The sequence below is a fragment of the Synchiropus splendidus genome, chromosome 13, assembly GCF_027744825.2.
Source record: "Synchiropus splendidus isolate RoL2022-P1 chromosome 13, RoL_Sspl_1.0, whole genome shotgun sequence".
In the NCBI taxonomy this organism is placed as follows: Eukaryota; Metazoa; Chordata; class Actinopteri; order Syngnathiformes; family Callionymidae; genus Synchiropus; species Synchiropus splendidus.
The window spans coordinates 6,664,695-6,677,662 of record NC_071346.1 but is presented as its reverse complement, the minus strand read 5'-3'; the positions used below and the strand labels follow the sequence as shown (position 1 = coordinate 6,677,662).

General features: G+C 43.6%; 1 protein-coding gene across 3 annotated transcripts; it reads right to left on the bottom strand.

The window, feature by feature from the left end:
* Positions 1-788: 788 nt before the first annotated feature.
* On the bottom strand, positions 789-12,166 carry aqp4 (aquaporin 4). Of its 3 annotated transcripts, none has more exons than XM_053884093.1 (7): positions 11,631-12,166; positions 10,063-10,385; positions 8,625-9,030; positions 8,364-8,528; positions 7,167-7,247; positions 1,009-6,176; positions 789-918 (listed from the first exon to the last, which is right to left on the bottom strand). In XM_053884093.1, the coding sequence occupies exons 2-6, from the start codon at positions 10,134-10,136 to the stop codon at positions 5,925-5,927; spliced, it is 978 nt and encodes a 325-aa protein (XP_053740068.1). In that variant the 5' UTR covers positions 10,137-10,385; positions 11,631-12,166; the 3' UTR covers positions 789-918; positions 1,009-5,924. The 3 variants fall into 3 exon arrangements, with proteins under 3 accessions (XP_053740068.1, XP_053740069.1, XP_053740067.1); XM_053884094.1 differs by lacking the exon at positions 11,631-12,166 and having other exon boundaries at positions 1,009-1,057; positions 2,190-6,176; positions 10,063-10,544; XM_053884092.1 differs by lacking the exon at positions 11,631-12,166 and having other exon boundaries at positions 10,063-10,544.
* Between the last annotated feature and the right edge of the window lie 802 nt (positions 12,167-12,968).

Genomic DNA, 12,968 nt, shown 5'->3' with positions numbered 1-12,968 from the left:
GCGCTCACAGTTGGGCTGTACGCACACACACACACGTTTATTCAAATGACCCGAGGGCCACAGTCAGGGGCCAACTTCTGAGTGACCCCAGCTGAAAAAAATACGGAAAATTGCCCTTAAAAATTGTGCGCATTCTGAAGCTAAAGCTAACGTTAGCGGAGGAAACTGCTTCAGTTGTCGCCTTTAATTCACACAACTATTTACATCTGTGGTTGCAGTTTAAAGCAGGGCTTGTTCTGGAGTTTGAGCCGCTGAAACTGAGAAAACTGCTGTTGTTTCTGCGACACTGTTCTTCAGGTGTGTTTTTAAACGTCACTCCTTTTGTCATGATTTTCAAATACATGAAATGCAGCTGAACACTGTGTAGCGGCGTGTGACCAGACCCTTCACACTCCAACTGAATAAAAAAGCATGTTTTAGCGCAGGTGGATTGAATAAAGCTAGTTCAAATAAATAAATAAAATGATGGGACGGAGACAAGTCTATCAAACTCGACTGCAATTTGTCCCACCAGTCTTACTGTAATGAAGAATAAGAAAAGGGGGCGGGGCTTTGTGGGCAGTGTCTAAACAAAGTGGACTAAATCAGAATCAAAATCAGTCAATTTATTGGTCAGTTGGGGTTCCACCAACTAGGAAAGTGCTTCCAAATAAAGTGCTGTTATATAAAATAAAATAAAATAAAATAAAATAAAATAAAATAAAATAAAATAAAATAAAATAAAATAAAATAAAATAAAATAAAATAAAATAAAGAAAGGCTGATCACAAATTCAACAGTCTGACGGCCGAGGAGAAGAAGCTGTTCCTGTGACGGGAGGTTCTGGTCTGGATGGACCGTAGCCTCCTGCCAGAGGGAAGAGGAACACACAGTCCATGACCAGGGTGAGAAGGGTCGGCTCTGATCCCATCTGCACGTCTGATCAGAAAAAGAAAGTAAACGTCTGATCCACTTTTCAATGATCAACAACATCACTAAGGCGGGTTATTTTTTTTTTATGTCACTCACCAGGTGAATCCTTGTTGGTTCAGTGGTGACAACTTCAAATGTAAAACTCCTGTTGAAGCAACAGAGAAGAAGTGATGAAAAACAAAAAAAGGCAAACTGAGTGTTGCAGAAGTTTTGAGTCAAACTCCGTCGGAGATCAAGCGACGGCGCGGCTGTCGGGACTCACCGACACAAACGATGGGTTAATGTAATGAATGAGTTATTACAGCTCCTTGCTATCTTATTCACATTTGGCACAATATTCATCATGAGTGACAAGGTGAGTGAGAGCATCCATCAGGCTCCCGCGACAGCTGGAGTTATTAAGTGAGCCAGTGTAACAGTATTACCAAACTCAGGATGACAAAGTTATTTATCTCTGCATGTGGAGATATGAGTGTGTTTGTGACAGCACCAGACCCCGAGTGTGTGTGTGTGTGTGTCGCGCGCCTTCCTCTTCCTGTACCACCCTCCAACCCCTGAGCCGCAGACTCAAGGCAGTTTCCAGAATCAAACAATTTCACGCAGCTACTGGAGGAGGAAATGAACTCAGCCCAGAGCAATAATAAAATTATACAAATGTTATTACAGAGTCGCTTGCCACTGTCCTACTTTAATTCAAATTTGGGCACTGCAGGCGGCGCTGGTGGCACAGACCTTCCTGAATAAATCAACATTAGCTTACGTCTAAATTATTAAGGAAGTGGGAGACTTTCTTGTTTATAGTATGAATTATTAAACAAGTGTTTAGCGCTGTTTTTCTCCAGCAATCCCCAAATATTAATTGCTAATGATCTTAAAGGTGTGTGTTTTATCCTCTGCCCCTCTGCGCTCCGTGCTGGGAGTTGCAAATCTTTCAAGAAAAAACAGGTTCGGGGTGGAACGCGAAAGAAATCTGCATTTATCTGAGAAACATTCAGCGTGTTTTGATTTTGGGAGCTACACATAAAGGGACTGGTTTTTTTTCCAAGAATTTGGACAGTAACTGAGCATCTCTGTGAGTCAGGGTTTCTGAGGAGCTGAAGATGGACATGTGGAGAGGTGGAAGAAAAGCAGGAAGGTCCTTGGCTGAACTGAATGAAGAGGTGTGACAAGGGAGGACTTGAATAATCTAGCTGGGAAGCCTTCAGTCAGGTCAGGTGACTGCAGGCCACCAGAGATAGACCAAGAAAACAAAGGTGCAATATATCACCAGCCTTCACCTTCACCCTCTTCTGCCGCTTATCCGGGGTCGGGTCGCGGAGGCAGCATTCGGAGCAGGGAAGCCCAAACTTCCCGATCCACACAAACCTCCTCCAGCTCTTCCCGGGGGATCCCGAGGCGTTCCCAGGCCAGACCGGAGACATCATCTCTCCAGCGTGTCCTGGATCTTCCCCGGGGTCTCCTCCTGGTAGGACATGCCCGGAACACCTCCCCAGGGAGGCGTCCAGGGGGCATCTGCATCAGATGCCCGAGCCACCTCAGCTGGTTCCTCTCGATGTGGAGGAGCAGCGGCTCCACCCCGAGCTCCTCCCGGATGACCGAACTCCTCACCCTATCTCTAAGGGTGCGGGGCCCAGCCACCCTGCGGAGGAAACTCATCTCAGCCGCTTGTATCCGCGATCTCATCCTTTCGGTCATGACCCAAAGCTTGTGACCATAGCTGAGGGTGGGAACGTAGATCGATTGGTAAATCGAGACCTTCGTCTTGTGACTCAGCTCCCTCTTCACCACCACGGTCCGATACAGCGACCGCATCACTGCTGCCGCTGCACCAACCCGTCTATCAATCTCACGCTCCCCTTTTCCCTCACTCGAGAACAAGACCCCGAGATACTTAAACTCCAGCACTTGAGGCAAGAACTCTCCACCGACCTGGAGAGTTATCACAAGCAAAAAATAAATACAATTTAAAAAATACTCTCGAGGTAACTGTTATCTCGGGCTAAAAAAAAATAAAGTCATGCATGTCACATCCCAAAAAAAAGGGCTCTGTACTACACAGCCCTTATAAAAGGAGAAAAATCCAGAGTCATGTTATAGCAAATATTGACTCTGACAACTCTCAAACATGGATGTCACTCTTTAAATATTATTCCCTCGTGAATCCACTTCTGGACAGACGAGCAGAATAAAGAAGAACCAACACATGCACTTGAAGAACAGCCAGAATGATGATTCTCCACACAACCTGCGTTTCTCTGAAATGAAGGTGGAGAGCAGAGTGGCTGTTGGCTGTGTGAGCAACAGTCAACCTCTGTAGCTGGGAATGAACATCCTGGACCGTTTTCAAATGGCCTCATGGCCTCATGAGTGACGCATGTTCTGTCTCTCTCTGTGCTTGAACCTGTCGAGGCTCTCGGCTGCCCTCGCCTGGAGAGACACCCAGCAGCTGCAGGGCGAGCTGCGGCCGGCAGATGGTGCTGTTGCTGCATGTGAAGGTTCAGGATCGCACATGTGAAGTAGAGGAGAACTTGTTGATCTGGGAGGAACAGAGGAATAACCCTCCAAGATTTCACTGCTGACAGCTCCGGCAGCAGGAACTGCATGAACAAAAAAAAAAAAAAATGGAGGTAAAAACCAAGGCGTGTGTTGACACACACTTACAAAAACCTGCTCCCTGCACGACTTCCATCTCATCCGCGAGCCTCAGGTGCGAGAGTTTCCCTACAGCAGTGGGAGGTTGTGCTGCTTTTGCGTGGAGAAATCTGGCACAAATCTAACCAATGCCTCCCACCGACGACAGCCTTGTTGACACAAAACAAACTCCATTATGAAAAATATCAATAATAAAGCACACAGCTCCAGATCAAACCAGTAAATGTTAACTTAACTGCCTTTGAAATAAGGAGGTCAGAACTATGTTGAAATTGTTTGGCTACAAACCAGCATTCAGTTGCCATGTGTACAAAAAAAGTATAAATGAAAAAATATATTTAAAAAATGTATTATTTAAAATAAGCTATATATAAAAAAGCAGTGCAGTAGTTGAATCCAATGATCCTTTAACACAATTCAGCTCCTTATAAATGACAAAGATTAAATTCAGAATACAGTGGTGCCTTGGTTTTCGAACGTCCAGGAATTCAAACAAATCGGAGTTCGAACAAAAAAATTTTTTTGGTTGGGATTTCAAACGAAAATCCAGAACTCGAACGGCCCCGAAATAAGATAGAAAAAAAACATAACGTGGACCGCTCAGCTGACCCACGACGCACTTTGTTATTGTGTATAACAGCCTCTGTATGCAGACGTGTCCCGTTAGCTACATTTACTGACTGTTTTTTCTTCATACTGAGGTGTAAAACCTTTCCTGTCTCCACACTGGACCGTGGTAGAGTGTCACAGGGGAGGTGCTCACTCTCCACACCTCCACTCCAGGGTTTGATGTCCTGTTGTGGGCTGGAGCTGGGACAGGGATGAGGCGAGTCTGGGACAGAGCTAAGTGACTTGGTTTATGACTTTGTCACAGCCAAACTGCACAGAAGCGCACATTCAGGTGGGCGTGGCCACTTCAGGTGTGCCTCGTACTTCTCAGTTTATGAGGGAAAACCAACAACACGACAAATTCCTGAACTCTGCACTGACAATGAACATTTCTCTGATTCAGGAAGGTTCTCCAACAACCCCTCGTTCATCTGCTGGCAGTTTCTAAGGAGGAAGAAAACGTGCCAGGAATTGACTCTTGCAAAAGCTGCTGCTGATAACAAACACGGCACAAACAAAACACGGCAGAAAATAGTTTTGCTGCAGAGGCTTTATGAAAAATGTACCAAGACTCAGGGAGGAAACTAGCACTGAACTTGTTGCTTGTATTTGGTGAAACAGGTAAAAACTCCTCAACTCAATATTGGAAATTCTCGGTTTACATTTGTTTCACTTTAAATAAGAGTTGAAAAACAAACTGCATGCTGTTGGTCTCTGCAGGAGTGATGTCACCAGGAGCCACGTTACAGGGCGACCTGTTTAAATCTGGGTTTTTAGATACAAAATCTAATTTAATTTAATTATAAAATTGAAATTCTGATACAAATATTTTCAAGACGTTAAAAGAGCTTTAGTTTAAATAAGGTGATATAAAAACTTGAATTTAGCCACCATCGTGATTTATTCTGCTACTGTCAAACTGATGCAAAATAAACAATATTTTGTTGTTTAAATGTATGTATGGGTCCATCATTTGATTCAGTAATATACCAAGTTGAAAAATGTGACTTCTTGTGGCAAATATTTGCATCCCATTAAACTGCGATTAATTGAGATTAATGAATCACAAAATCTCTACTCTAAAAAAAAAAAAAATCTAAAAAAAAACCAGGCCAGGGAAAGAGAACTCTGGAGCTCTTCAGTTCACCCGCTGCCCCCACGATCCAGCCACAGACAGGCAGCAGAAAACAGTGATATTTGTGGAAAGAAAACGCAACACAGGACACCGTTGAATAAATTCACACCCATGATCATACAACATTTGAGTTATAATACACTTTTCTCTCATGAAAATTGATTTTAACTGTAAAAAAAAAAAAGAATCATCCGAACACTGCATCAGAAAAACAACATGGGAATCTTATTTTTTTTTTCTTCCTGACGAATGCACTGAAAGCAGAGTCCTGTCATGTGCGTAAAGACCACGAGCAGCGTCGACCAGAGGTGACTCTAACCCCCAAATATCCAGTCCTGCTCTCCACTCCCGCTCCGGCCTGATGACCCCGCGTAATGGCCGGACCCTTATATAGACTCTTTAACTTGACGCATGGCCGGCTGTTGCGGCGCTAAATCGCTGGTAGCCAGAGGAATAATAACGGTAATAGCTCTGCCACAATCAAAGTGGAGGCCCGAACGCCCGGCGGTTCCGAATCCCACTGGAGTGTATTTAAAGAGGACAGGCTGAAGACGGATGGCGTGCAGCTCATGGCTGGGCTCTACAGATTGGTCTCTATCTCCAGTGCGCGTGATAGTCATACTGAGGACAGCACGTCCCCCGTGGAGTCCTGGAAGGGGTCTTTTTTCTCCGCCGTCTCCAGATCGATGGCGTGGATCGAGCCCGGCTTGATGGCAATTTCCTCCGTCTCCACCTCGCGGTATTTTCCCGCCGCGTCCTTCTGAAAGACCTGCTTCAGCCGTTTCTTCAGCTCAGGGTCGGGACAGTAGAGGTACTCGTACAGGCCGGCGGCCAGCAGGCCTCCCAGGACGGGCCCCACCCAGTAGAGCTTCCAGCCATCCAGGAGAGGGGAGCGCAACATTAGGAGGACACACATGAAGGAAACAAGTGCGTGAATAAATGGATAAACCTGCACGTGAACGCATGAGAAAGTAAGCAAGTTATAACATTCATAAAAACATGGATAAGTTTGGAACAATATAGAGAAATAAAGGACAATAAACAATATTACTACATTTGAGAATACAAACATGGTGAAATCCCTGGAAAATATTATCACACACCTATGACTATTTGGGTGAATATGTGAGCACATGTTGAAAAAATGAAGGATTAAAAAGGTAAAGAAATGATGAATAAACGCTTGAATGTAAACATGGACAAATGCTTGGAAAATATTAAAACATCCGTCAAAAGATGGGCAAATATGAGGACAAGAAAGAGAGATTATTATTCACATATGTGAGTTTGCATCAACATGTTTTCTTATGTCAATAAGAAAATGTGAATATATCGATGAAGGAATTGTACATAACACATTAACAATGATGAATTCATGGATCACAAATACATGGGACTCATTTGTGGCCTATAACCGTCATGACTTTATTGTGACGTGTGTAAATATGAAGATCAGAAATATTTAATGGAATAAATATGTGGATACATGTTTGAGCTAATGTACTCTTATATCATATTTATATCTGGAAATAAAATGAAAATGAAATATAATAACATTCATATCAAATTATTTACATGATCAAAAGTAAAAGATATGGATGAAAATATATGGATGAAAATGTGAATGTTATGGGGAGAAGGACACACTCCCCAAGTGGACGTGAGTCCAGCTGCATTTAGAAATGACAGAAAACGATTGATGGCGCGAAATAGTCAGCAGGGGTCAGTGTGCGGCTGCGTGATCTCCCCTCAGTGAGGCGGGGCTCCAGCGTGTGACCTCACTAGTGGAGCCAGAGAGGCTCTCCAGGTCTCCAGGGGGGTGAGGGGTCTCAGATAAAGCCACGGCAGTCGCTCTTACCCAGTGGTCCTTGAAGTTCAGCGTCACCAGCGCGGGCCCGAATGAGCGCGCCGGGTTCATGCTGGCCCCCGTGTAGGGGATCTGTGTTCGGGAGAAAGAAGCAACATTGTTTAGAAGCTCTCGGTGGCGTCCGCGCGCACGATGAAGCCGGCTAGATCAGCTGCAGACAAGAGAGAACAGGTATTCCCGCTGGTTCACTCTGCAGGGTTCAGAGGCCCCTGGAGGCCGGTTGCCAGGCGACCACAGCGTCAGGTGTGAAGTGGACTGAAGTCGACAAAATCACACGCTGACAAGCATTGACACTTCCAGTCGCCCTTCTATCCTCCAACATCTCCTGTTCCCGCCATTTGACATGAAGAACTAGCGTGTTTCAAGGCGGACTCACCAACACCATTTCATGTGCCAATATACTCGTGTGAATATATCGATGGAGGAGTCGTACATAAACACTAACATGCGCGAGAATAGGAAGGTCAACACGTGAACGTGGGATTCATTTGTGGCATATAACCATCATGACTTTATCGTGACGCGTGTAACTATGAAGATCAGAAATATTGATTCGACCGGACAGAAATGTAATAAACATGTGGATACATGTTGGAGCACATGTGCTCTTGTAATAATATATAGACATGGACATAAAATTCAAAATAAAATATAAATACTGTATATTTATTCACAGAAAACTATTCACATGATCAGAAATAAAAGCGAAAATTATTACTGATAATTCAGTGATTTTAAAAAAAAACCTTTTTGCAGCGTCTCCATCATTCCATAAAATATGTGGATGAAAGTGTGAATCGTGATGGGGATTCATGACATCACCATGAGGAGAACGAACACGTAGAACTAGCGTGTGTCATGATGGTGACTCTCCTTGAGAAGATTCAAACACAGCAGACCTGGAAAACAATCGCTAGCCAGAAAGGCACTGGGATAGTGCACTCCTCCGCCAACACTTGATCAGGCAAAACATGTATATTATTTTCCTATGGAATGCAATGAACACTATAGGACACTAGGTGGCAGTCATGTGGTTAGCCACCTGCAAAATCATCTGGACATCACTTTTTTTTTTTACGTTTTGCAGCGTCTCCATCATTCCACAAAATATATGGATGAAAGTGTGAATCGTGATGGAGATTCATGAGAACGAACACGTAGAACTAGCGTGTTTCACGGTGGACTCACCGCGAACAGGTGACCAATGGCGACCGATATGCCGATGGCCAATCCGGCGGAGCCGCCGAGGTCCGAGCGTTTGGGGTCGCAGGTGGCAAACACGGTGAAGACCAGCTCAAATGTGATGAGCACTTCCACCAGGAGGCCGTGTCCTTGAGACATGCGCTCGTTCACCTTCAGCAGAAACACAACGATACGGGCAGTAAACCGCTGCTGACTTGTGTGAAGCTGACACAACTGTGCTGCCGAAAGTGAAGCGGCTCTCATTACCGTGGTGACGCCGAGTCCTCCTCTCACGGCAGCGGGTGTCACTAAGTAGAGGAGCCCAGCCGCCGTGACGGCTCCCAGGCACTGAGCCACCACGTAGAACAGCGCCTTCGCCAGGCTCAGCTTCTTGGTGACCACCATGGCGGCGGTGACGGCCGGGTTCACGTGTCCGCCGCTGATGTGGCCGAAACACTGCACCATGGTGGCGATGCTGAGGCCGAAGCAGAGGGAGATGAGGACCAGGTCGTCCGGGGGCGGCTTCTCCTCGCCAGCGGCCCACTTCATGGTGGAGCCCACACCCAGGAGGACGAAGATGAGGGTGGCCAGGAACTCGCCGGACACGGCCCTCCAGAAGTCCTTGGTCCAGATCCCTTTAAACGCCACCATGGTGCACCTGGTCAGGCAGCTCCTGGCGAGGAGAGGTATGAGTGAACGCTATTTATGTATCTGCAGCGTGAGGCGCCTCAGGGCGCCACGTTTCTAGCCTCACCAGGGACTCGGTGACTCTCCTTGAGAAGAGCAAACCTGGCAAACAATCGCTGGCGAGAAAGGCACTGGGACAGTGCACACCTCCGCCAACACTTAAATAGGCGAAAAATTTATATAATTTTACTGTAGAATGCAGTGAACACAACAGGTCACTAGGTAGCGGTCATGTGGTCTATGCAATTCTTAACGCAATATTTCTATTCACAATGTTAATAATTCTTAGGCAAGAAAATGCTGTTTTTTTTTTTAATTATTAAATAATCGACTGCAGAGTCAGACAGTGTAATGAAATATCTGTGATATCATTTTACATCTGCTGGCACAAAAAATTTACACAGAGAAGATGAGAGAAAACCGTGATTGAAGAATCCAGTTATTTTCCATTTCCAAAAACATAAATATCGACAGTATATTTTGACTTTTGGTCATTGCATTTCAGAATGAAGCCCAACACCAGTTGCTGCACTACCTCTGCTCACCACCAGGAGCAGAAGCAAGACCTCGAGCAGCAACAATACAAGCAATTCTGACGACAAAAAAACTACTTTTTAACACGAGTGTAGTGACATATTAACATATCATTGCAGTCATTTAGATAATGTGGTAGAAAAAGTGTTTTTTCTGCACATATTTGTATTAAAATAGATATTACAAAGTAATATCGTTTGTTTTTATAATGACGCTCTTTTGTTGCTGACATGTCCAGTTTAAATGAAATGAATTGCATAGATAATTCAGACCAAATACACACGAGCAGTTGAGCAGGTGACCATGAATCAGTCCGACTGGAGGTCAGAAACTCTGCAGCAAAGTTGTGGAAAAGTTGCCTTTAAACTCAGGTGCCCAGCAGCTCAGCCTCCCTCTGCCAGATCACAGTCTCCCACCGAGTCGCACGTCTCTCCTCTCGCAACACATCAGAAAGTTAAAAAAGGCTGCGACCTGTGGTACTTACAGCAAAGCAGCGGGACGTGCGAGCGCAGCGGTGGAGCAGAGAGTCGGCCTGTCAGGCGAACATGACACACACATTGTGCCTCAGGGCTGCATCCAGCAGCTTTATGAAGGCGCTGCCGGGGCTTCACCTCTCAGGAATTATACAGCCGGCACCGTGGGAGGAGTCGGGAGGGTCGCGCCGCATGGAAACGCTGGCACCGTTGCACAGAGTCAGGCCGCGCTTGGCCTCAGCATCTTGGTGGTGGTGAAGGGATTATGTCTGACACCACAGAGGGAGCTTCACTTCATCTGCTCCGAGGCTATTTCTGTCCCACTATTTCAGTGCTGCAAGTCAAGGAATCAAGACACAGACAGATACTGAAAATATACAAAAAAAATCCAGTGCTGTAGATGGAGTTGTGAAAGTAGATTTTTGTTGTGATACAAAGTAGACATTTATATGGTGAAACCACAGTGTATGGAATCAAAGGAGTGACCTGATGTGATGGTCATATACACAGGAACTAAACAGATGGGTGTGTTTATGACCAATAAATGCAGACATTAAATGCATAAAATGTGGACTATAATAAACAAATATTCGTAGAAATAAGAAATTTAAATAAAGTGTCATAAAATGCAGAAATGCATAAGGGGTGATACAGGTAGAAACATATATGGAAACAGACATTTCTATTAGTATTTCTAAACATTTTTCTGTATTTTGACATTGAATTCCAATGTATCTCATTCCACACTGGTTCCCAAATAATAGTGAAGATGTAAAAACAATAATTTAGAAATAAAAATGGCCGTTATTATTTAAAATAAACAAATGCATGTGCAAGTGTTTGGAGTAGATAAATAGAGATAAATACATGTACAAATTGGGGAAAAAATATATAAAACATATATAAATAAAAAATATATAAATAAATGATTTTCAAGAAATAAAGACAAAAATATTTATGATGATATTTAAATTAATAAATGAAAAATTGTTGACTAAGAAATATGTAAATGAATATAAAGTATGTAAAATTGAGATGATTTTGTTTATTCTTCTGTTTATTTAGAATATAAGATATAAGGAAACCGACCAGCGATGACAGCAGGTCAGTACTTCACACTCACAGAATAAACACTGTGGAGAAAGTTACGTGTAAAAGGAACGAGCGTATTTTGGGGCAGAACCACCACCATTTGTTGCCACACTTCTAAGTTCAATCCTCAAATGTGCGGAAAGCAGGAAGCTAAAGGAGATGTAGCGAGAAAACAAGGGTAAAATAAATCAACAATTAGCCAGCAAAGACATGTTTAAATTGGAGGATGTTTTTATTTATCTGCCGCTGAGCAGCTTCACCCTGAGAGAGCACATCACTACTGCGTCCGCCGGTGCATAATTGGCATTTTTCTCTAATGTGTACGCAACAGAGAGTAAAAAGAAGGAGACAATGGGCCAGTGTTTGGGCGCATGAGAGACAGCTCGAGCGGAGACGGGCCCAAATCAGAGCGGAGCTCATTATCCGGACACCAAAACACGCTGGAGTCGTGAGGGAATAAACCACAGCCGACATTTGCATATCATACCTGCCATAAATCAGATTCAAATGACGCACAGAGGTCCAGCAGCTACACACCATCTCACACAACGCCGAGGCTCCGGGGAGAGCTCCTCTCACTCTCCTCTCCTCAGACTTTACTGCGGGAAGTAACAACATCTTCACCAGACGGAGGAAGACACCACAAGTGAACTAGTCAGTTCTGCGACTCCAATGGCTAAGATACTGGCCGTAACTCTACGTGTAGAAAGACACGTTGGTGAGGGTCATATTCAACGGTGCGTTCACTGACCTTGCTGAGGGTAGTTCTTGTGTCACGTTGGTTAATTTTTGCCCAACGGTCATTACGCCACGGTGAGCCAGAGGTCACCTGAAGGTCATAAGGAAAGGAAAGTCGATAAAATCGGACCCACTGATTCAGAGAATATTCAACGTTCACCTTGTTTTCATCCGAGTTACCAATTAATCCAGGTAACAGAACGGTGCCTGTTTCAGGGAGCCATTTTGTCAGGAGGACATGTGACCTTGTTGGGCCACAAAGTGTCCAGTGAACCTTCAAAAACAGTCTCTGATTCAGGACAGACGCACTCGCCCTGGGTCACACTCAAAAACCCTTCCAGCCCCAAAATAAAACTTGAACAAGTCCCAACATTTGGGTTCAGATCATATCAGTATATGTGATCATGGCGCAAACAGTCAACCTTTTTTCAACTGAAAAAAAGGTTGACGTGATTTAGATGTACATTTCTCCACAGTATTTGTTCAGTGAGTGTGAGTACTGACTTGCGTGACAGAGAGGTGTTGGTTTACTGAAATCTTATATTGTAAATATACAAAAGAATAAACAAAACAATCTCAATTTTACATACTTAATATTTATTTACATATTTCTTAGTCAATCATTTTAATTTTTTAACTTAAATCATAAATATTTTATTTTACTTTATTTATCTAAAATAATTAATTTATATTTTTTATAATGTTTTTTCTCTTTTTTCCCAATTTCCACATGTATTTATCTCTATCTATCTACTCCAAACACCATGTGTGTTTATGTTTTCCATTCCCTATTTTATTTTATTGTATTTTATTTTATTTTGTTTTATTTTATTTTAAATAACAACATCCATTTTTATTTCTACATTATTGTTTTTACATCTCTACTATTATTTGGGAACCAACTGAAAAAAACCCACCGAAAAATGAAACTGTCCTCAAATTTTAATGACAATAACAACAACTACAAAATCTATGCATTCAAGTATCGATCAGACTTGAAATGGGGATAACCAGCTGTTTCTTATTCCCCTGCAAAACAAGGCCAGCCTCCAACTCTGCTGCACTTTGACTCCTGCAACAGCGCAGG